This window comes from Manis javanica, chromosome 14, assembly GCF_040802235.1.
Source record: "Manis javanica isolate MJ-LG chromosome 14, MJ_LKY, whole genome shotgun sequence".
NCBI lineage: Eukaryota > Metazoa > Chordata > Mammalia > Pholidota > Manidae > Manis > Manis javanica.
The window spans coordinates 86,698,609-86,721,698 of record NC_133169.1 but is presented as its reverse complement, the minus strand read 5'-3'; the positions used below and the strand labels follow the sequence as shown (position 1 = coordinate 86,721,698).

The window sequence follows — 23,090 nt, the reverse complement described above, 5'->3', positions numbered from 1 at the left end:
GCACCCCCCCTCTTTTGTCCCCCCAATACACACATGCCAGACCTGTCCTCTTCCCTGGCCCCTTGGGCCCCAGAACCTTGATGGGATCCAGCGTCATCTCAGAAATCAGCCCCGGCTCCAGGTAGGGAAGAGTTCAGCCACCCAGGACAGGTGCCAGGGCTGAGGAGGGCCCGGGGGCCCAGGCTAGGGTTTAGTGTGGAAGGGGAGTGATGAGCGATATGGGTTCCCAGAGGGTCCTGCCAGCAGGGCTGCCCACTGAGCTAGATCAGAGGGGAGCAGAGGACAGGAGCCTGAATCATTGAGAAGATCCTCTTTCTCCCCACCCCCCAGGGCACTGGGGTTCACCACTTAGGCCTTGAATTTGGTACACAGTACCACCACTTCCCCATCTCAACCTGCCATGGGTCAGCCCCAGCCAGGACTCCTGGGAGCAATTTCCCTGACTCCCTGAGCCACAGGGGAGAGGGGCGTCCCTGGCTGGGATTGCTGTCAGGAGGGCAGGTCCTCAGAGCTGTGCTGGAGAAGGACAGGGGGTGGGGGGGCAGGGCAGAACCCAGAGGCCATTCTGGGGGTTGGGAGCTGGGAGGGAAGGGGGGCAGGCTTCTTGGGGTTCCTGATGGCACCTGAATGGAATGAAAAGGAAAGAACTTAGGAAACGGAACTCACGTCTTACCATTTGTGCTGTTTGTTTACTTTTTATTTTGATTTTTTTGCATTTCCGCTTAGCTTGGATAATGAAACTAGACTGGTCAGTTTCATTCCAGTTTCTATAAAAATCAGTTTTCCTTCCTGGTTTTCTGACACTTGTTGTTGTGTATCAGTTCAGAGCCCTGCAGGGAGTGTTGGAAAGCAGGCACACTCCGTCCCTCCTGTTTTTCTGCAATTCAGAGCCAAAAGAAACAGTGTCACTGATACTGAATTTTGTTTTAAAAAAAGAAAACTTAGGGGGATTTGAAAATGGGGGTCCAAATCAAGGTGACTGTCCCTGTCTGGGCCAGACAGGGGCCTCTGCACGACCTCTCGCTGCTTTCTCCTCTTCTCTCCGCGTTTTTGTAGAGCACGGTTGGTGCGTGACTCCTGGGGACTGGTTCAGGGGATGATAACAGAACAAGACTCTTCCCAGCCCTGTGCACATACCAGCGGCATGCCTCCCTCCCATGGCTCACCCCCATCCCTCTGCTCCCCGCCCACCCCTCTGTGTTCAGGCGATGCCCATCCCATCCCCATCTGCCTGCTCATCCTCTCCACCTCTCCACCCCACCCCTCCTGAGGCCAGAGGCCCTGCACTCCCTCTGGTGCCTGGGCCGCCCCCTCATCCTTCATCCTCCCCCTCCCCTGGGTGAGGGCAGCACACTTGGCATTATCCCCAGGCTACCAAAAGGAGAAACTGAGGCCCGGGAGGTGGGTGGGAAGTGAGGAGGCAGAGTCCCTACCTCTCTGTCACCCAGATGCCACCCATGGGCTCTCCTGTCTGCCCCTCTCACCTTGCTCTTCTCCAGCCCTGGGCACAGGCCTTCCTGTAGCCACAGCTGATGACTTGCAGGAAGGGCTGTGAAGACTATTTCCTGCCACTCCTTCTCACCTGTCCCCTGTGCCCCTGGAACTCAGAGGGTCAATCCCTGTTTGAGTAGGAACCTACCCACTACCAGCCAGCCACCCACACTGTGTTCAGACCTCCCTCCTGGGTGACCAGCTGTCATCACCTGTACTCTGTCACCTGGTCCTGGGTACAAGGTAGAGAGAGGCTGTAGGCCCACCCCAGACCTTCTCTAGGGATGCCCCAGCCTCTGGACATGGCTCATCCTCAGCAAACAGGGCTAAGGAAAGAGCAGAAGTGTCCAGGAGCCCCTAGAAGGTGGGTCCCAGACAACCAAAGTGCCCCAAGAACAGCATGGGGTGTCAGCCCTCCCCACCCTTCACTGTGCCCACCCCCCACTGCCTGTTCTCTCCTCCAGCCAGTGGGGAGCACACGTTCCCATGGCAGGGAGAGTAGGACCACACTGCACACCTCCAGGGGGCACGTCTGCATTGGAGACCATGTCCATGCGCCACCTGGCGTTGTGCAACTCAGGGGCTATGAAAGATGTAAGGACCCTGGGTTAGTCCAGGCTGGGTGTGGGATCAGGGACACAGGGACAGGCTTAGTTATCATCAGTCTCCGGGGGCCATGGGACAGCATCCCTGACTCTTAGCAGTGAGAATAAATTTCCCCTCTGTCCCCTCCTGCCCCTGCACTCCCCCATTCTCTCTTTCACACACACATACACACACACACACACACACACACACACACACACACACACACACACACACAGGTTGTCCCTGTCTCCAAGAGCCGGGCTTATGTTAGACACTGCACACAGTCAAATCTGTCTCTTTCTTGTTCCTTCGTTGATTCCAAAAGTCATTTTGGCAGCTTCCTGGGTCTTTCTCCCCCATCCCCATAGGTGCTGCTGCTTGAAAAATTACTCCTCCCCCTGTAGTCCCCATCCCAAGTGGACATAAGTTTCTGAGAGCTGAGGAAGAGTAGCTGAGCCTGACTGGAGCTGGTTGGGAAGCCTTAGCCTCTGCCTCCATTTCCCTGGGCTGCAATGGCGAGCACCAGGGCCAGGGACCAGGAAAGGGTGTGCGGACGAGGTGGTAGCCGCCTCCTCCAGGCCACCTGCTCAACAGGACAAGCATGCATCACGTTCTCTTGTCGTCCCCCCGCCACTTCCCCAGACACTTCGCAGCCGTCCACCCCGGCCCTTAGCCAGACACACTGCCTGCACGCTGCCCTCACAGCAAGGCCCACCTCCCACCTCCCCTGAGAGAAATGCTGTGGAGGCCCAGAAAACCTTCAGCTGCCTGGTCACCCACCACTCCCAATCTCCCAGGCCAGCGGGACTGTAGGGTTTTCGTGGTGTCTGTCACAGCTAGTGGCCAGCAGGCCCTATGAGTTCAAGGACCTCTGATGGTCGGCATGCCCCAGAATGCTAAGAGGCAGACTACACTCACCTCTGAAGGAGGCTTGCCAGTCAGTGTTGAGCACGACCTGTTCCTGGGGGGCGCTGGGGATGGGCTTCCCTGACTCCCTAAAGAAGAGGCAGAGGCCACAGAGACCCATCTGCGGGTCCGGGCCTCGGGGGCCAGTCTGGCCCTGTCCGTAAGCTTCCCTCAGTATCTGGCCTTGCTGGGGGTCAGAAGAGAGTACAGGGCTGGGCCTGTCTCCCAGAAACCTGCAAGACAGGCACTCACCGGAGGGGAGAGTGGCAGCCAGAGAGCAGAAGGAAGTGTGCCTTGGGGGTGAGGACGAGGTCAGAGACATGCGAGCGAGCGGGCCGTGCTGTGCAGCTACGGAGGAGGCACTGTGGGAAAGAGCCCCCCAGAGCCAGGCAGGGATGGAGGAGTGGGCACGGGGAGGAGGCAGGCATCCCTGGCGGCTGGCGCGGCCCCGGCGTGGAGGGGGCCCTAGAGTCCCCGGGGTCCTTGTTGCCACCTGAGGCTGGGTGCCTTACACCCAGCCGCAGCAGGCCAGCTTTGGGGTGCTGGTGATTTCAGCTCCTCTCCAGCCTCACCTGTTCTCCCACTAAGCTTTTCCCACATGGATTACTCTAGGACAGCTTTCCCCAAACTATGTGCACAAGGGTTCCTCAAAAAATGACTTCTGTGGTCAAGTAGATTTGGGACATTCTGGAAAGTTCAGCTCTTTCCTCCTACAGAACTTCATAGCATTTCACAAGCCAACACGCACTGCCCCTCTAGAGGGAAGCCTAGGAATGGATTTCCCAAACTTACGGGACCACAGAACCGTCTTTGAGAGGAACGATGAGACACCTCCCCGGTCCCTGTGTCGTGGGCACACAGTCTGGGAGCAACATCCCGGAATTCTCCTTTGAGGTTTTCAGGGGCATTTCGTGGATGCAAAAACCTGCCTGGGGCCCTGGAGAGAGCCCTTCGGGAGGGTCTGGAAGGAGCAGCTCCCCAAAACTTGGTATTCCAGAAGGTTCCCAGCACCCTGCCTGCTGATGGCCTGGCGCCACGGGGCTACAGCTGTGACTTCCTGGGGCCCCAGGCAGGTGGGAAGGGAAGTCCCGAGGGCCAGAGGACAGGTAGGCAGCAAGTTCCTAACTCCCCAGCCTGCTTCCCTCAATCATCCTCCCCAACCCGCCCCCACCTCCCCACCCCCCACGGAGCCACATCTACTAGACAGATTTCGGAGCAGATTTCCGAGCCCTCCACCCAGCCCCGTCTCCAGCCCCTTCAGCAGCGAGTGTGCCCCGGCGCCCGACTTGGTTTTCTCATTCATCACTGTGCACTTTGATTTCTAACCTGAGCCTCGCGGATGATGCCAGTTTGTTCTGTGATTTTTCCCCTTTTCCTTCTCCAGATGTCCAAACGGATTCTTCGGACAGAGATGTTTGGAGAAACTGCCTTTGCGATTGTACATGCCAGATCCTAAGCAAAGTATGTTTGAAGATACAAACACGAGTCCCTGCTCCTTAGAAAGCTTCTGGGTGCAGTTCCCCCTCCCCACCCCGTGTAGGGCATAGGGCCAGGGGTGTTGGTTGTTTTGATCTTTGGCTGTTTTGTTTTGTTTCTTTTTTCTTTTCTGTATTTTGGTTTGTTAGTTCTTTTGTTTTGTTTTGTTTTGTTTCATTTTGCTTTGTTTTTCATTTTTGGCCTAATCCTTGGGTTTAAAGTGCAGGGCTGCAGGTAAGGGGCAGAGTGGCAAGGCCAATACAAATGGTAACGGTGGCAAGGAACCCAGCTGGCATCGGCAGGAGCCCGTGCCGGGGTGTTGCGCTGCCTGTGACTTGCTATCCTGGCTCTCTCTTTCCGGTTTTCTTTCTTTTGGTAGGTGTCCTGTGGGATACACCGGGGACAGGTGTCAGCAGTTCGCAATGGTCAACTTCTCCAGTATGTCTCTTTCTTCTATTTCTTTTCTTCCCTGGTGACTGACAGTCTCCCCCTGCGGGAGGGCTGGGGCCTTGCTTTGCAAGACTAGAGTGGGGTAGATGCAGAGTGTGTCCTGGGCGCCCACCAGAAGCCTGCGCAGAGGAGACCCATGTGCCCTGCCACCCCCATGCTATCCGTGGCTGTGCTGCCCGGCACAGTGACCTGGGTTCTGTCTGCAGCCAGCCAGAGCCACGCTCAGGCCCCTTCACCCCTTGTGCCGCCACCAGGCAGCCTGGCCAGAAGGGAAGCAGCTTTTTCAGACCCATCCCCTGCCTCTAAAGGCCTGTTTGAGGAGGCTGGGCTGCTGTTGGGCAGGGCAGGGTGCGCACATGTGTGCTGGTGCGTTTGAGAGACAGAAACAAGTTCTCGGAAAGCCTGTCTTCAAAGCTGGCCAGAGTTTGTTTTGTTTTAGTTCGGGGCGAGGAGGGACGGTGGTAAAGGGGGCGGGAGAGGGAACAGGCCCCAGGGCAGTGTTTTCCATGGAGGCCAGAGACTGGAGACATTTATGTGGCTACAGGATGGGTACCGTGGGGGTTTGCTGCAGACGCTAGAAGACAGAGGGAATGAGGAATCAGGGCTGATTGGTGACTCTATCCAGGCCCTTTCTGGTCTGAGTCTCCAAACAGGACTTCATTCCCTTCCTATCACTTCTGAGGTTGGCGATTTCTGGTTTGCATAGTTTGCTGAAAAAATGTGAGGCCTGCCGGTCAACGGACGAGGCTGCAACGGTTTTACTCGGGGCTGGGAGCAGTTCCTCCAAGTGCCACCAGGTGGAGGTGGAGCAGAGCAAAAAGCCACAGGCCGGCCACGGGCTCCCTTCGGCGCCCAGGGCTCTGTTGGCCTGCCGGGCAGGACCCTGCCACCCAGCCTCCAGAGAACACCAGCCCTGGCTGGACCCCAGCCCACCTCCTGCTCTCCGGGGAGGACAGCTGGCTCCCACGAAGAGCCAGGACCAGAGTGAGGTGCCTGGGCATGGAGTGGGGCACTCCAGGAGAGGCCGAGTGCAGAGCCCAGGGGCCGTGAGACAGCCCCAGAGAAGAGGGCTTTGGGGTTTGGGTCTCAGGGTAGAGAAATGAGTCTTAACAATCTTCCTCAGGCCACAGTACCAAAGCCCAGAAATCACCGTCCCCTCCTCCTTGGCAAGAGCCTGGAGGCCAAGACTTAGAAAGGGAAGTAGAGGCCCCAGGGAGGTGGGGGCCGGTCAACCCAGATGGCCAGAGTGTGGGAAGCAGCAGTCTCCCCAGGCCCCTCTGGTTGGAGGCCAGGGAGGAAAGCTGTGGGGATAAGAGCAGAGCCCGTGGGCCCAGGCTCCAGGAAGAGCGGAGTCAGGTCCAGCCCCAGTGGAAGACCTTAAGTTAGAGGGGCCTCAGGGGGGAGCAGGCAGCCAGGCAGAGGCTGAGGACCAGGGCAGAGAGGCAATGGAGGGCCTTTTCCTTCTCACCCTCGGGCCCAGAGCCTCCCAGCTTGTGAGACTGTTCTGTACAGGGAGTCCCAGCCCTGTCCCTGTCCCAAGTCAGAGCAGCAGAGCCTCCGCAACTCAGCCACTGTCCAAGCCTCTCTGCCAGCCAGGCGGCTTCAGCTTTCAGCTCAGAACTGCTGGGAGGGTCAGCAGGACCCTGGGAGCCCAGAAAAGAACCTGGAAAGGCAGCCCCAGGCCTTCCTGCCTAGTGTTATCAGGATCATTGCTGTGTTACCTTTTCGTAAATGATTTCACTATTCAAGTACTTTGCCCAAAGCACCTCATGCATGGCTTGATCAGATAATTACTGAAAAGGTAGTAAAACATGCTAGCCTAAGTGTTCAGGCGTCCAACAGACCTGCATAAAAATGCCAGCTGCTGAGTTTACTAGTTCTAGGGCCTTGTTTATTCTATTTGTTTTCTCATCTGTAAAATGGGAATGGTAACATTTATGCCTCTAGGGTTGTTGTAAGGATGAGGTGATGCATATTGGCAGAGAGACTGCTATTGCTGCTGGGTTCAGTTGAGCGCCTCTTCCTGCTACAGTAGGGGAGAGGTTATGGGACTGAGGGTCGGAGGGCTAGCACCAGTCCCCTGAAGGCTGCCTCTCAGCACAGCCTGAGCAATGTCTGACCTTCACCTCTGCCCAGACAGCCTCCAGACCCAGTTCCCTTCTGCAGAAGCCATGGAAACAGAGCCTGTGGCCACAACAGCACTCTGAAGCTTCTCCTTCTTCCACTGGCCACCCCTCCCCATCCCTACAGCCAAACTTGTGCAGCTCTATTCCCGCAGGGAAAAGAGCACACATAGCTGCAGACATACACACACACACACAAGCCCATACTCACATTCACAGATGTGCAGACACACACACATGCTCATAAGGGCTCAATCACATGAGCACATGCTCTGAGGCCCACATCACGGCCTCCTTGTCCAGGTCCCTGTGACTGTGTGTTCAGTCTGAAGACTGCATATGGTCTGGTAAGCCTGGCGCTGTTGGAAGTCCAGCATCAGGTTGCCTAGTTACCAGTCAACATGAAAATTTCTGCCCAATTGGCCCTGTCTGTGGCTCAGTGGTGCCACTCCATCCTGGCTGAGTGGCAGCCAGTAAACTTGATGAATGGGTGGCTGTCCTCTTTGCTGGGGCACACATGCTGCAGACCCCTCAGGATCCCTTCCCAGTGAGAGGGAGGCAGGGCCACCTTCCTAGAGACTAGCCAAGCCTTCGGTGACATTGCCAGCTACCGATGGTCCATCTAAAACAGCAGCGGCCTTTGACTCCAAGGGGAGGCCAGTCAGAAGGCTCAGAGGCTGCTGCTGCTCTTAGACAGGTCTCAGAGGGATGATGCAGAAGGGAGTTTTTAAATGGCTTGGGAACCAAGAAGACCACTGTCCTCAAGAGTAGCCAGTCTTGCCTACCCAGAGACTCAATGGGCAGGAATAGCCATGGCTTTGTTCCAGAAAACCAGAGAACTGGCCTCTAGTCTCCCTTCTGCCTCCTGATTTGCTGTGTGATTTTAGGAAAGTGTCCTAGCACCACTGGACCCTAGCTGTCTCATCTAATACAACAGCAATCAAAAGTGGGGTTCCGACTAGCTCTATGAACCACAGACCTCTTAGTGTGCCAGGTGCTGTGGTCAGGCTAGACTGTTATCTCTCACAGGAGTAAGGGTGGATGTCCGCCCCATGTGAGCTCTCAAGCTGCCGGCAGGGTTCCCAGGACCACAGTATGAACTAGTCCTTCGAGTTTGGGCTTGTCAAGTTTGTACTGTCTGCTTAGCACAGCTAGCCAGCCCTGGGAGGCCGGGGGGAGGCATGGGCCATTATGCTTATGGTGACTCCTAACGCCAAGCAGTAAGAGGAAGACCGCAGAGAAACCACATTTAAGACCACTCCCAACCTCACATTCAACAGGACTGCACAGAAGGACTCGTGTTTGAAAGGGCTGGGGTTCATGCTTTGAGGGCATTGTCTCTGCATGGAACTGGGGGTCAGGGCCCTGGGTGCTTCCTCAATCCTCTTTAAGTCAGAGCCGTATCTTGGTCCCCTGGCTGAGAGCCACTCTGGCCTCTCCCAATTGCAGAACCTTCTGGAATCCCTATCAGGAAGCAGGAGAGCCAGGGATGGACAGTGCACAGGACCTCCTGCTGGCTCCCACACACACTCATTCCTCCGAGGAGAACACAGTTTCACCTCCTGTCTGTGCCTAGCAGAGCTCCCTGTGCATGTTGGGAGGCTGTACAGCAGGCCCTGCACATGCACTGAGCCTCATGTGAGCCAGGTCTCGCCATGGACAGACATTTTTGACAGATGAAGAAACAGCCTCTCACCTGCCCACATGCACACAGCAAATTAGGGACAAAACTGAGGCTCAAGGCCTGCAGACAGGTACTGGCTGCTACTTTAGAATGGTAGGTGAGTTCTTCAAAAACACTGCTGAGACTTCTAGGCTCCCACCCTAGAGCCTGCTCCATTGATCTGGATGATTCTGAAGCAGTCAGGTGGCAGAGTGCCCAGAGATCCCATGGCCAGGCCTGATCCCCACTGATCCCCACTGAACAGATAAGAGGCCGACAACTGACAGGCTGGGCACGCTTGGGGGCACACAGGGGGTCAGTGTCAGACCCCCTGGGGCCAGGCCCTTTCACCTGACCCTTACTTGGCATGGGCATCTACTTCACAGGGCTCTGAAATCACATGTGTACCTCCCATTTCAGAGAGTAGCTGGCCCACCATTTAAGGGACACAGGTGTCCCACAAGGGAACCCACTTGTCTCAGATTTCTGAGTTGCACTTTGCTTTTTCTAAGTAGTGAAAACAGCTCAGACGCTGAGTCCTAGCCCCTGTCGGCTTCTAGGGTGTTGGGGCATCAAGTACAGAAGTGGCCAACCCCCTGGAGCCTCCTCTTCTCCCCACTCCTGTCCCACCACGGACCCTGAGTCTCCGTGCCCAGGCTCCTACTGGACGAGCAAGCCAGCCAGGCTCAAGGGACCAGTCTGGGTGCCCCATGGATGAGCTCAGGGCTGAGCAAGCTGTCTACAGGGGGGCTCCCGAGTGCTGCCCACCTGGCTGTGGGGCTGGGCATGGGAGAATGGGCCCTCCTTGGGCCCCCGCACCCACTTACCTTTCCTCCCTGGGGACATTCGCCAACTGACTCTTGCGCCTCTGCCTCCCCACCAGGTACTAACCCCACAGCTCATCTCTAAAGAACCTGCCCTGCCTGCTGAGCCTAACATTTCCTCTCTCCACCCCACTCGGGGCTCTTGGGGGTGGGGTGCCAGGGAAGGGGCTCAGGAGGCTGGGAGGGGACACCACTAACCTGCTTTCACCTCACAGGCTGGCTGCTGGTGTCTGAAGAGTCCTGACCAACGTTTCTCTCTCTCTCTCCCCTGCCCCCCCATCTCTCTCTGTCCGTATCTCTCCCTCCACTCCCTCCCCTCTCTGGCCCGCCTCTCTTCTGCACTGCCAGAGCACCTTGGATTTGAACTAAAGGGTACGGAGCCTCTGTGTGTGAGTCGGTGCCATCCACACAGCCCCTCTCTGCAGCCTCTGACACCATGTGTGCTGGATGTTTTGTTTTCTTTCCAAAAAAATGGAAAAGAGATGATGCCAAAATCTCCCCTGGCCCCATCAAGAGATCCTGTCATAAACTACATTGATGAGGGGGAGATGAGAGGCGCTCTTGAACAACAGAGTGTCCTGGGGTTCAAACGGTGCCCCCAGTGTTCAGTAGTGTCCCTTTGCCTGGGCCCAATCGCAGGAAGCCTCTAAGGGGAGGGGCTTCCTGAGCTGTGCGCATCCCAGTGGATGGGCCAGACAAGGGACAGGCCCTTCGGTGAGCCAGTATCTAGAAGCCACAGATTCTGGTTTGGAGAGTTGTGCAGAGAGGCATCCCTTCCAATTTGACTTCTACCTTCCTTCCTTTTCCCATTTCCATTGCTTTTCATTCTGCACCAGGCTGGTGGCCCATTTGTCTCTACCCTTGCTCTGTGTCTATCTGCCAGGCTTTGCCATCTGCTTGAGGCTGTCACTCCCTCCATGATCTGTCCCCATGACAGCACGCATTTTCTTCTGCGGGCAAAACATGCAAGGGTCCAGGGTGGGCTGGCCTCTGGTACCTGCCCTCCTGCCCCCAAGTTCAGAACCTCCCTCCCACTGCCGCCCTTCGGCCCCAGGAATATGCCTTCGGCAAAAAGGGACTTTGAGGGGTCAGTCTGTCTAGCTTTCTGGCTTTGTGCTGGGAGGCTGTACCCTGGCCTTAGGTCTACAGATGTGTTACAGCGAGATTGATATGTTACAGCAAGAGTGATGCAGGGGCTCAGAGGGGTCAAGGCATTGGTGGGGTCAGACCTCATAGTGCAGAGCCTGCAGTTATAGGAAGGCTGTGCTCATTGGCAGGTCTGGGGAGATCCCCATCCCCTAGCTCATGTTGGCTGCTCTCAGAAGACGGAGCTAACAGTCTGTGTGGAGGCACATGCCTGTCTATCTGCTGATGGCGACAGGGTGGGCAGCAGAGGGGCTGAGTTTGTGTGGAGCCTGTGCAGTGGTGACACGGTGCTCAGGGGTGAATCTGCATTGTTATGGGGGCGAAAATGTTTACACCTTGTTTGGTCTCAGTGCAGAAAGTGCATGCACGGGGCTGGGGAGGGCATTTGTATCAGGGCCCAGTGTTGTGCAGGTGGAGCTGTGTGGGTGTGAAGGTGATAACGCATGTGCTGATGCGCATCTGTGTCTGTAGTGATGGTGTGTGTATTCGTTCACTCACCAACTCAACATATCCTGAGCCCCAGGATGCACCAAACCCTGGTGGTGGGGTACAGAGAACCCCTTCCCTCTGGGACAGACAGACAAACAGGAGAGGGGTCAGGCAGTGGCAAGTATGTACAGAAAAATGGAAGAAGGCAGTGGGATAGTGCCCCGCCAAGGTGGGAGCTTCTTCAGCCCAGTGGCCAGGGAAGGCTTGTCCAATGAGGTGCCGTTTGGCTCAAAGCTGATGAAAGTAGCCAGCCCTGCAGTCACCCAGGGGGTGGGGGGAGCTGGAGGCGGGGCTCAGCCAGTCGCCGGTGGTGTGGCTGGATGTGCAATGGACAGAAAGACTGCCAGCGACTCTGGAGCACAGGCGACATGAGGGAGGGGACCCAGATGAGAAATTCAAGGAAAGCTGGGACCAGGTAACCAGGGGCCTTGTGGGCTGTGGTAAGGCTTTGGGCTGTATTGGAGTTGCAGGGGGAATCCACTGTGAGTTTTTAAGCAGAGAGGTAATATGATCTGCTTTATGGCTAGAAATCAAGTGGCCTTTGGGCAGAGAATAGACTGGGTTGGGGACAGGATGGGACATTGTGCAGAAAAAGCAGCAGACGGTGAGCAGCTGTCCAGGTGGGACAGCATCAGCTGCAAGCAGTAGAAACGGCAAGAAGTGGTCAGATCCAGGGTCTCCTTGGGAGCTAAGAGGACTTGCTGATGGCCCGGGTAGCGTTATAGACACAGGGAATGATTCCAAGCCTCGGGGCCTGAGCAACAGGCAAGGTGCTGAAGAGATGGGAAAAGCTGAGAGCAGGTCTGGAAAGAAGGTGGGGCGCTTCTGTTAGAACACAGCCCTTGGCTGTCGGAGTCTGGAGCTCAGGGACCAGCCACCACAGGGCACAGGAGCTTGACAGCAGCACACAGATGGCATTTAAGGTCTGAGTCTGGGTGTGATCACGAGAGGAGAGAGGGCAGGTGGAGAAAAGAGAGAAGCCAGGGAGCTCTGGGCCCTTCTGCCTCGGTGGAGGAGCAGCAGCTGGGAGAGAGAGACCAGCCAGTGAAGGAAGAGGAGCCCAGGAGAAAGGAGCCATCAGGGGGCATGGGCCTGGCACCCTGCTAAAGGGGTGTCAGCTGAGAGCAAAACAAATGGCCACAGGACTTAGCAGCAGGTAGCTGTTGGTGACCATGGCCAGAGTGGTTTCAGAGGAGTGACAGCGACAGATGCCTGACTAGAGGGGACCGAGGGGTGTGGGGATGTGAACCAGCAGCAGGGTGCAGAGGACAGGGTCTGGGATGCGGGGCTCTTTAAGACTCCTCAGGATCAAGGACGTGGGTCTACAAAGACGCGAGAACCCAGATGGCACCATAGAGCCATGAATGCCCAGCTAGGGCATGTGGGTTTATCTCTGCACGATCTTTAAAACTCTGCATGATTGTGTGTGCACGTCTGCGTGTGCTTTGCTGGACATGTGTGTGAGTGTATCTGTGAAAGTGTCTGTGTATCCGATAGGCATAGTTCTAAAGGTTGTGTGTCTAGAAGGTCTGCAGCCCTGGGGGTTTGCTGGTGAGTTGCTCCTTTCCCACAGCGGCTTCTGCAAGTCCAAGGGCTTAGGGACATTTCCCAGGGCTCCACCAAGGTATTGGGGTCCAGCTGCCACTTATCCCCGTGCTGGCGGCAGGGAGCCGTTCTGAGGGGCCAGCCAGATGTCCGGGCTATAGGCCTTGACAGTGGCTGGGGCTGTCACCTTTTTCCTTTCCTTCTTCCTGGCTTCCTCTGCTCTAGAAGAGTACAGGTTGCCCCACCAAGAAGTGGGAGGTAGGGGGGGTGCTCTTTGAGGGCTGCTCCTTGAGCACAGGAATTGTCCCAGATGCCAGGGGTCTGTGCTGCCACTCGTGGGCTTCTCACAGCCAAGACAAGGAAGGCTGGAGTGGGCCAGGGCCACAACCATGCCAGGGGCCTGGCCCACTCTGTCCCTGCTCCTGGCCCTGGCATCCCTCTAAAGTCCAGCCTCTGGGTCTGATGTCCTGTTACCCGCCTGGAACAAGCCACTCTCCACCGTCTTAGAGTGGCTCAAGTGGCAAGGCAGGCCCTGCCCAGGGTCCCATGTTCCCCACCATGGACAACAGCTCCCCCAGCCCATCAAGGCTCTTTACAGCCACCAGGCCATAGTTGGGCAGGGCAGCATGCTGGCCAGGCTGGGCTGCCCTCCCCCTATGGCCTTAGGAACTTCACCTCCATCCCACCCTCTCTCCCAGCCCCCTGCATCTTCCACTCACACACGCTCTGGGCAGGGCTTGGGGTTTGGGAAGGTAAACTCGGGGGTACTCTGTGACCAGATCCACAGGTGGGTGGAGGTCGGGGTAGCAGAACACCCAGGAGGGAGACCGTGGCTGGGGAGGGAGGTAATGGAAGGGAGCCTGAGGCTTTGGGGGCAGGGGTGGGGAGGGTCCATGCACCACTGTCCCCACGGGTCTGCCCTGCCCTGCCGCCTCACACGCTCTGCCTCTGCAGAAGCCGAGGAGCTGTACCAGAAGAGAGTCCTGACTATCACCGGCATCTGCGTGGCTCTACTGGTCGTGGGCATTGTCTGCGTGGTCGCCTACTGCAAGACCAAGTAAGTGCCAGGCACTCGGGCTGGGGGCAGGCCCACCACTGCTTTTGTGAGGACAGGCTTTCCTCCCCACCTGCCATGCCTGGCCTGGCCCCCGCAACACCCTCCTGGGCCCAGCTGCCTCCTCAGAGGCTCTGCAGCCACAGGGCTGGGCCGAGCAAGTGGAGCAGAGCAGGGAAGACGGGCTAGGGGCTGAACAAGAATGGGCACTGGAAGAAGACAGATCTGAGTTCAAATCCAGCTCTGCCACTTCCCATGTGACTGAGCAAACTGATGAACCCCTCTGGTCCTCATCTGTAAAATGGGAATAATCCTCATTTGTACCCCAGGACGCTTTGTGGGAGCGTCTCCCGTTGGGTGGGCAGGCCCTGGAGTGGCACTGGGGGTGGGGAAGTGCAGAGAGGAAGGCCACATCCCCAAGGGCAAAGAGACCCCGGCAGCGTTGCCTGCTCCCACCAGGAAGTGATCCAGGCAGAGACACGGAGAAGGCTGGGTCGAAACACCTCTGGGCACAGGAAAGGTGGGGGCAGAACCTCAGGTCAAGGGGAAAAAAGGGGCAGAAACAGACAGTTCCAGTAGACTGGTACAAGCTGAAAGACAGTCCTGGGGGAGGGACAGCTGTGTTCCCAGAGCATGAGCAGCCAGACTAGCTGGAACAAATGGCTGGGGTCAAGAGAAAAAGGGGCGTGGGTCTACAAAGACAGCTGAGACCCAGATGGCACCATAGGGCCATGAATGCCCAGCTAGGAAGGACAGGTTTATCCTGAAGATGACAGGGATCCAACGAAGGCTGTAGAGTGATATAGTGCAGAAAAATGATAAGTTTATCACATTCATTCTTATCTGGAAAGCAAGGGTCTAGACATGACCACCATTTGGAGGACTGGGCCCATGGGTCTTGATTCCTGCTGCCCCTATCTATGGGATATAAGGCCCTGCCAGCCTTAGGAGTTGGGGCTCAGGGATCCTAGACGAAGAGACTGGGCCCAAGTAGTAAAACCAAGGCCAAGAATTGGGGGGAAGCAAGGCCCCTGTCATTACTACCACTACATTCAATTATTTCTTCAATAAACTTCCACTCAGTGCCTGTCAGACACCAGGCCCTGCACCAGGCACATGGCCAGTGCTCTAAGCAAGAGGTTCGGTGTCATGGGATACATTTCAGGGGTACCTAACCTCAGTTGGAAGGCTCCTTGACCTCAGGAGCATTTGGCTGGGCCTGAGAAGTGAGCAAGAGTTAGCAGATGAAGTGGCAGAGAATGTGTTTTAGTTGGCTACAATAGTATGTGCAAAGGCCCTGAGGCCAGAGAGGGTGGGCACAATTGAGGATCAGAAATAAACCTTCCAAGGATGCAGCAAGCTGGGAAGGGGACAGGACAGTGAGAGACAGGGCTGGGGAGAGAAACAGGATGCTGAGAGCCAGTGAAGGGTTTTAAACAGGGAAGTGACATGCTTAGACTTATTGATTATAAAACAAATATATTGAGCACTCAATATGTGCCAAAATAAAGTCAGCCCACAGGCCTATGACCCCCTGACCACAGCGCCCTGTTTTATTCTCTTCATAGCACTTTGCTGAAAGTATCTTGTGCATTTATTTGGGCAGGGACCTGATCTGTCTCCTTCTCTGCTCCCAAACAGCGTCAGGCACATAGTACAAATCCAAGGAATGCCAAATGAATGAATGAGTGAGTGAGTGGGCCAGCACCATGCTTGAACAGTTTCTCTGCTCTTAATCCTCAGTAGTCTTTGGGATGGGTAAATGATCTCCCCACTTTACAGATGAGGAAAGTGAAACATGGAGTGTCTAAGTAACTCGCCCAGGATCATGTAGTTTGAAGGGTGGCGCCCTGCTCTCTGGCTCCGTCCTGCTGGATTCAGGCTGGTGTGCTGAGGCGGCGGGAGGGGCGCTGGCCGAGGGCAGCCTGAGCACGGCAAAGGGCAGTAGCAGGCGCTGCCGCAGCCACCCTGGACAGAGCCAGAGTCGGTCCCCTGGAGGGGCAGCTGAGGGAGTTCATACATTGGGCACAAAGGGCACCAGGCTAACACACCCTTCTCCTGTGCAGGAAACAAAGGAAGCAGATGCATAACCACCTCCGGCCGAACATGTGCCCAGCCCACCAGAATCGGAGCTTGGCCAACGGGCCCAGCCACCCCCGGCTAGACCCCGAGGAGATCCAGATGGCAGATGTGAGTGGTGGTCCCAGGGCCCCTCTGAGCCCTCGCTGGACAGCTGGCTTGCTCCAACCCCAACCAGGACGGGCCAGCGCGGCAGCCTGCCGTCCCATGCTCAGCCTTCCCTCGAGCACCAGGATGACTGGCCTCCCTTTGCCCACTTCCTTAAGGAAGGGTGGGAGGGTTGATTGCTGGAGACATTGCTGCCCCAGTAGCAAGTCACTTACCCAGGGGACCACCCCGCCCCAACCTGGAGCATAGAGCTTCACTTCCCCATTCCCAGCCGGAAGGAGGGCCAACTTGGTCATGCATCACTAACTCCTGCCCAACTCTGTCTGTTCCAGTACATCTCCAAGAATGTGCCAGCCACAGACCACGTCATCCGGAGGGAAACTGAGACCACCTTCTCTGGGAGCCACTCCTGTTCTCCTTCTCACCACTGCTCCACAGCCACGCCCACCTCCAGCCACAGGTGGGCGCCACCAAGGGCCACAACAGACTCACAGCCTCTTCTCCTCATCCCCACAGCGGGTGTGCAGCACACCCGACTCACCTACCTGGGGACACACACAGAAACTCCCCAGCCTGGCAGAGTTCTGTACTGAGGGTCCCCCTGAACAAGAGGCTGGAGGTGGTGGGCTTCAAACCAGAGTCCACCCCAAAACATTCATCCACATCCGGGGGGGACCAGACTTCCTTTTCCAGTGTAAACAAACCCCAGAGGAACAACAGCAGTGCTGAGCTCCCCACTAATGTTCTGTTTTGTTTGGGCCTCATTGGCACCACTTTATGTGGCATCATGTACTCACCCAAACACCCTGAGCTATCTGATGCTCTTCGATGAGTTTGCCCACATGAACTTACTCCACCCTGGCTTCCTCCTCTCCAGGGGTGGGAAGCTCTGTCCACACAAACATAAAGGCTCATACAGCTCAAGAAAAAATGTGATTGGACCCTTTCATCCCCAGGCGGCAGTGTGGAGTAGGCAAGGTCCCCTTGCATGTTTGGCCACTGGGGCTGGGCTTCTGAGAGAGGTGGCTAAGGACCGTGGGGGCAGAAGGGTCCCAGACCAGACAGGGGCCCCAGGCAAGTGCTCAGGAGAGGTTGGTTGCAGAGAGGAAAGGAAGAGGCCCGTGCATGTTGTAACTCACCCACCCACAGGACCCCATCTCTCCTTCCGTCTGTACTGGGGTTGGCATCTGTGACACTGTGCGTCAGCCCAGAGTGGGGAAGGGCACTGAGGAGGGAACCTGAGATGGAATGATGGACCAGGAGAGGGTGGGCTGGGACCATTCCTCCTGGGCTGCCCAGCCCATCCTGACCCCTCACCTCACTCTCACCTGGTTTCTCCAGGCATGAAAGCCACACGTGGAGCCTGGAACGTTCTGAGAGCCTGACCTCTGACTCGCAGTCGGGCATCATGCTATCATCAGTGGGCACCAGCAAGTGCAACAGCCCTGCGTGTGTGGAGGCCCGGGCGCGGCGGGCGGCGGCCTCCGGCCTGGACGAGAGGCGCAGGGCTGCCACACCACCCTACCATGACTCCATAGACTCCCTGCGGGACTCCCCACACAGCGAGAGGTCAGATCCTACCCTGTGACCTGAGTCCCACCTTGGCCAGACAGCTGGCACCACTGACCCAGGGCTGACTCTTAGGAACCTGAGATCAAGATCAGGTGCTCCAAAGAGCCTCATCCCTATTTTTCAGATGGGCAAACAAGGCCCCTGAAAGGTTGCATGATCTGCTCAGGGTCATCAGCATGTTAATGACAGACTGCAACTATAGTCAGTGGGCCATGGTGTAGAGTGACCATCTAATTTAATTGTCCAACTAGGACTCTTTTCAGATTAGAAGGGAATGTTAGTAACTGCACTGGGCAAACGGGCTGTCCAGGACAAACCAGAACACATGGTGGCTCTACCCTGCTGTTACTCAGGGTTATTCCTGTGTTCCAACAGGAATAGAAAGATACAAAGAGAAGCAGATTGGAGATGTAGGGGAAGTTGTCTATGAGGAGAGTGACCAGTGCAGGATGGGCATGAGCCAAGAATGACCACAGGCCCTGGCAGTATCAGGAACAACGCCCCATGGATCAAGATGCCCTTGGGTTCCCGATCAACAGATGCAGTGAGAACCAGGATGCAGTGGCCCTGGCAAGTGGGGTCTATGGGAGGAGACAGAGGAAGATGCAGTCCCTGGAACTCCAGGCTGGAATGGAGGGAGAGGAGCAGATGTTGTGCCCAACTCAGCCTACTCCCTGCTTGGCCCCATGCAGCGCAGGACTGCCTGGGCATCCAGAGATGGTCCACCTGATTCTCGCTTCTGAGGAGGTCCTGGTCACACACACAAACTGATGAAACTCACAGCTGCCTACGGAAAGTGCTGAGCACAGAACACCCTACCAGGGCAGAGAAGGCCACACTGCCTGCGGGTTCTGGGAATCAGCCAGGTTTTCCAAGACCAACCTGTCCATATCCAGCTCCACCACCTCTGTGCCTTTGTTTCCCCAGCTATAGAATTGGGAGGATAGCTATCATGCATGTCTTGGGACGGCCACCAGAGATCATGTGTACACAGCTCTGCCTCCTACCTGGCATGGAGCTGGTGCTCACTAGGTGTAGCTATTATCAATAGCAATAGGATTCCTTAATGGTTGGAAGGAAAACAGACAGGAAAAGCATTCCAGGCAAGGAGAACATCTTGAGCTGTTCCAGCAGAGGTACTTAAGAACATGGCTGGTGAGGGAGATGCCTAGAGCAGAGTGGACTCGGGGGTAAATGCACCTGGGCCTAAATAGGCAGGCTGGGGCCAGAAAGATGGCTAATGGCCTGGGCTTCTGCTTGGGAGGTGGGCCCTGGATAGCTAAGCAGGAACAACAACCTTAAGCAGAGTTGTGACCTTAAAAGAATGAACTGCATAAAGCGACAGAGAGACCCTAAGGTGGGGGATTAACCAGAGTGCACAGCGAGGCCCAGGATGGGGTAGAGCAGGAGGGGGTGTGTTCCACGTGCTCCGGGAGAGGGGCAGTGGGTACCATCTGCTGGGTAATTGGATGTGCATGTGGGAGAGGGAAAAAAAGGGAGTCACATGACTCAGAAAGAGTAACGGGGACTCGGGGAGCAGTGACATCTGTGGCTCTACAGTTCAGAAGAGAAGCACAGAGATGGCTGGACAACGGTCAGTCAAGAGGCCGATGGTCTCAGCAAGGGAGATGTGGAAAAAGAAAGGGGGCAGATGCCTGGGACCCAGACTGGGAGAGATTAACAAGGGCAGACTTCTGAATGAACAGATGTTCTCTAGCCCCCGAGACACCTCAGTGGGGTCTTGTTGACCCTCAGCTGTGGGCTGAGGAACCTTCAGGCCACGTGAACAGTTACTTCCCTAAGGCAGCTTTTAGTTTCAATATAGGTAGGAATATTTCCCCTACTGAAGCCAGCAGTCGTGAGTTGAATTGTCCCTGCAGGGACGGTTGGTCCAGGTCACAGGGCTGGCTGAATGAGAATCAGTGGCTTCTGGACTTGGGCAGCATGAGTCCTGGTTCCTGCCCGGCCTCTGTTCAAATCCCAGCTCTACCTTTTCCTAGCTGTATGAACCTCGAATAAGTTGAGTCTCAGGCTCCTCACGTGTAGTATGGGACTAACAAAAGAGTCTTAAAGAATTACTGTATTAGATGAGATCCCACCTGTAAAAATCCCCAGCCTGCGCCTGGCCCAAAGTACCCATTCAGGAATAACCGGTCACTGTGAGCAACCCCACAGCAAAGGGCGGTCATGGAGGCTTACAGTGGATGAGGCAGGCACTGGGCTATGACATCTCATTGATACATTTACAGAATCGCCCCAATAAAGCTATGGCTATCCCCGCTTAACAGATAAGGAAACTGAGGCCCAGAAAGGAAAGGAAAATTGCTTGACGATTCCCACCATAGTTCCTGCGGGCAGAATCCCAGGCAGAACCACTCACTGCCTCCCTAGGGGTCAGCCCCAGCCCCAGTCCCCCGCCCCCGACCCTGACCCTGACCCGCCTTCTGCTTCTCCCCGCAGGTACGTGTCGGCCCTGACCACGCCCGCGCGCCTCTCTCCCGTGGACTTCCACTACTCGCTGGCCACGCAGGTGCCGACGTTCGAGATCACGTCCCCCAACTCGGCGCACGCCGTGTCGCTGCCGCCGGCCGCGCCCATCAGCTACCGCCTGGCGGAGCAGCAGCCGCTCCTACGGCACCCGGCGCCCCCCGGCCCGGGCCCCGGCGCAGACATGCAGCGCAGCTACGACAGCTATTACTACCCCGCGGCGGGGCCGGGACCGCGGCGCGGGGCCTGCGCGCTGGGCGGCAGCCTGGGCAGCCTGCCCGCGAGCCCCTTCCGGATCCCCGAGGACGACGAGTACGAGACGACGCAGGAGTGCGCGCCGCCGCCCCCGCCGCGCCCGCGCGCCCGCGGCGCGTCCCGCAGGACGTCGGCGGGGCCCCGGCGCTGGCGCCGCTCGCGCCTCAACGGGCTGGCGGCGCAGCGCGCACGCGCGGCGCGGGACTCGCTATCGCTGAGCAGCGGCTCCGGGGGCGGCTCGGCCTCCGCCTCGGACGACGACGCGGACGACGCGGACGGGGCGCTGGCGGCCGAGAGCACGCCTTTCCTCGGCCTGCGCGCGGCGCACGACGCGCTGCGCTCGGACTCGCCGCCGCTGTGCCCGGCGGCCGACAGCAGGACTTACTACTCCCTGGACAGCCACAGCACGCGGGCCGGCAGCAGACACAGCCGCAGGCCGCCGCCGCGGGCCCAGCAGGACTCGGCGCCCCTCTAGGGCCCCCGCCGCCCGCCGCCCCCGCCGCCTCGCCCGCCCCACTGTCCTTAAGGAGAACGGAGACCACCGACTGGAGAGAAAGGAGGAAAAAAAGAAATAAAAATATTTTTATTTTCTATAAAAGGAAAAAGGTATAACAAAATGTTTTATTTTCATTTTAGCAAAAATTGTCTTATAATATTAGCTAACGGCAAAGACGTTTTTATAGGGAAACTATTTATATGTAACATCCTGATTTACAGCTTCGGAAAAAAAAAACAAAAAAAAAGAGAGATGGGCCAATTTTTTGACTCTTTAATAGAAACCTATATTGTGGTGCCTTCTGCTGTACGCTAATCTGGGGCTCCTGGAGAGAAGTCTGGGTAGCGGGGTGGGGGTGGGGGAAATGTAGGATCCTGAGCTGGAGGGGGTGAGAGGAAGCCTGGAAAGAGAGGCCCCGGGGTTCTGGGGGGCGGGGCTGCGATGAGGGATTGGCCCCGGAGGAAGGAAATCCGGACGGGAGTAGCTTTACCCCCAAGCAAGATCTTGAGCCCTGAACCCTCTGAGGAGAGGGCAGGGGATCCTAGGCTTGGAGCTGGAGTTGGGTCAGGTACCCTTCAGGGGTAGACTGTTGCCCAGCGACAGCAACCAGAATGGGGAGGAGGGCCTCCCCGCTCCTCGCAGCTGCTAAGGGAGGGAGCACTAAGAGGTCTTCCCAGCAGCCCCGGCCCCAGGGAGGGGGCCGCTCTGCCAGGGCCCCAGTGTTGGCGGCTCCGCCTCCCCCATGGCCGCCAGGATGCCCCTCCGTCCTCTGCAGCACCTTCGTTTACAGGTCGTCTTTTCTATTTTACGCCTGCATGTCCTTTGCATTTCAGATTCTTTAGATTGGATGCATGGTCACGCTGGGACCGAGAAGAACCACTCCACAGTGTATTTGATTCCCCTTTTAGCAATAAAAAACACCATTTCGTTCTCACAGTTCCAACTCCAAGGCCCCAGCCCATCTATAACTTTCACGCCCTCTGCAGCCCTGTCCTCCCCAGCCCCAAAAACTGGGTCCACTGCTAATTTGTCAAAAAGGTGATTGTTTAAAAGAAATCACAAACAAATGGGTACCCTGCCCTGAAATGTCCAAACACCTGACTGTTGACACTTGAACATTTTTATATTATAAATAAAATCAGAAATAATGCATGTTTGACTGTGTGTGCCTAGTCCCCAGATCAGGAGGGAAGAGAGAGAATGAGGACCTGGGGTGGTGATGGATGGATGTCGGTGTGGAGGTTGGAGGTGGCCAGGACAGCTCCTGGGAGGAAGAGACCCTCCAATCTTCACGGTTCAGTTCCTAGGACGGCCCCAGCCCTCTCTCCCCTTCCAACATCCACCAGGTGTCTCCCCTTGCTGCAGAGGTATGTGGCCAAGGGGCTCAGGCAAATTACTCTGCTTCCAGCTCAGCCTCAAAAGCCTGGCCCAGTTCCTGCCCTGAGCTGCAGGGCAGACTGAGGCAACAGTTTCCAGGCCTAGGTGGGTGAAGAGGGAAGGGCTGTGGTGTTGGCACCAGGGCAGCTGAGGCAAGATGACCCTTGGAGCCTCAAACATGTCAAAGGCAAAGTCTGGACATGTAGGATGGCATAATGGGTACCTGTGGCTGCCAGGAGGACCACAGCTGCTGCAGCTTGTAAGCCCATGGGGTGCTGCACTTTTCCCAATTTCATACCCCCTCAGAGCCAGGGCCTGTCTAAGCCTGCAGTTCCTGATGAAGAGTACAAGATTTCAGGCATCAAGAAAGCGGATTGAAGTCCAGGGTTAAGAAACCATTCCCTTCACTGATTAATTTATCAAACCAGTGCCCAGCGCAAGGAATCATTAGGTCCCAGCCAGACGTGAGGGGAGTCGTCTAGCAGAAGAGCTCAGGTGGCTAAGATATATGTGCACAAACGCTCCCAGGATGTGCACGGCCAGTTCAGAGACCTACAGGCAGGAGGGACAGAGAGGTTTAGGGCTGGTTGAGAGGGCTGAGGAATCAACAGGACCTGAATTCAAATTCCAGCTTTGCCCCTCACTTAGCTATGTGATTTCTCTAGGCTACAGTTTCTTCAACTGCAAAATGGTGATGCTAAATCCTACCTCAAAGGGTTGCTGTGGGCATGATATCTATAAAGCACCTGGCATTGCTTCGGCACATAATGGGTGCCTAGTAATGTCTAATTTGACTATGATGATGACAGTATCCTGTGCTTTGCATTCTGGAATCACCCAGAGTGGCCAAAACTGGATGAAAGGGAAGTGGAGAAAAGAAAGAAGTCATCATATTCATTGTGGGGGTGCTGGACAAAACGACCTGTTACAAAGAAACAATGGAAAATAATTAACTAAATAC

General features: G+C 56.4%; 1 protein-coding gene and 1 long non-coding RNA gene across 7 annotated transcripts in view; one reads left to right on the top strand and one right to left on the bottom strand.

The window, feature by feature from the left end:
• The window catches only part of NRG2 (neuregulin 2), a 169,331-nt gene extending 147,615 nt beyond the window's left edge, over positions 1 to 21,716 (top strand). For 2 of the 6 annotated variants that reach the window (XM_073221791.1, XM_073221792.1), the window contains exons 5-12: positions 4,370 to 4,446; positions 4,841 to 4,899; positions 9,737 to 9,893; positions 13,656 to 13,758; positions 15,822 to 15,945; positions 16,275 to 16,402; positions 17,284 to 17,511; positions 19,975 to 21,716. In XM_073221791.1, the coding sequence (XP_073077892.1) occupies positions 4,370 to 4,446; positions 4,841 to 4,899; positions 9,737 to 9,893; positions 13,656 to 13,758; positions 15,822 to 15,945; positions 16,275 to 16,402; positions 17,284 to 17,511; positions 19,975 to 20,731 (1,633 nt within the window). In that variant the 3' untranslated portion in view covers positions 20,732 to 21,716. The remainder of the gene's footprint in view (positions 1 to 4,369; positions 4,447 to 4,840; positions 4,900 to 9,736; positions 9,894 to 13,655; positions 13,759 to 15,821; positions 15,946 to 16,274; positions 16,403 to 17,283; positions 17,512 to 19,974) is intronic. The other 4 variants (XR_012125133.1, XM_017656476.3, XM_037016354.2 and 1 more) reach the window with 4 other exon arrangements.
• LOC140846199 (uncharacterized) lies at positions 701 to 7,801 on the bottom strand. The gene is made up of 3 exons (XR_012125135.1): positions 7,246 to 7,801; positions 4,312 to 4,437; positions 701 to 877 (listed from the first exon to the last, which is right to left on the bottom strand). It is a non-coding gene; the product is annotated as an uncharacterized lncRNA (long non-coding RNA).
• Positions 21,717 to 23,090: the final 1,374 nt, after the last annotated feature.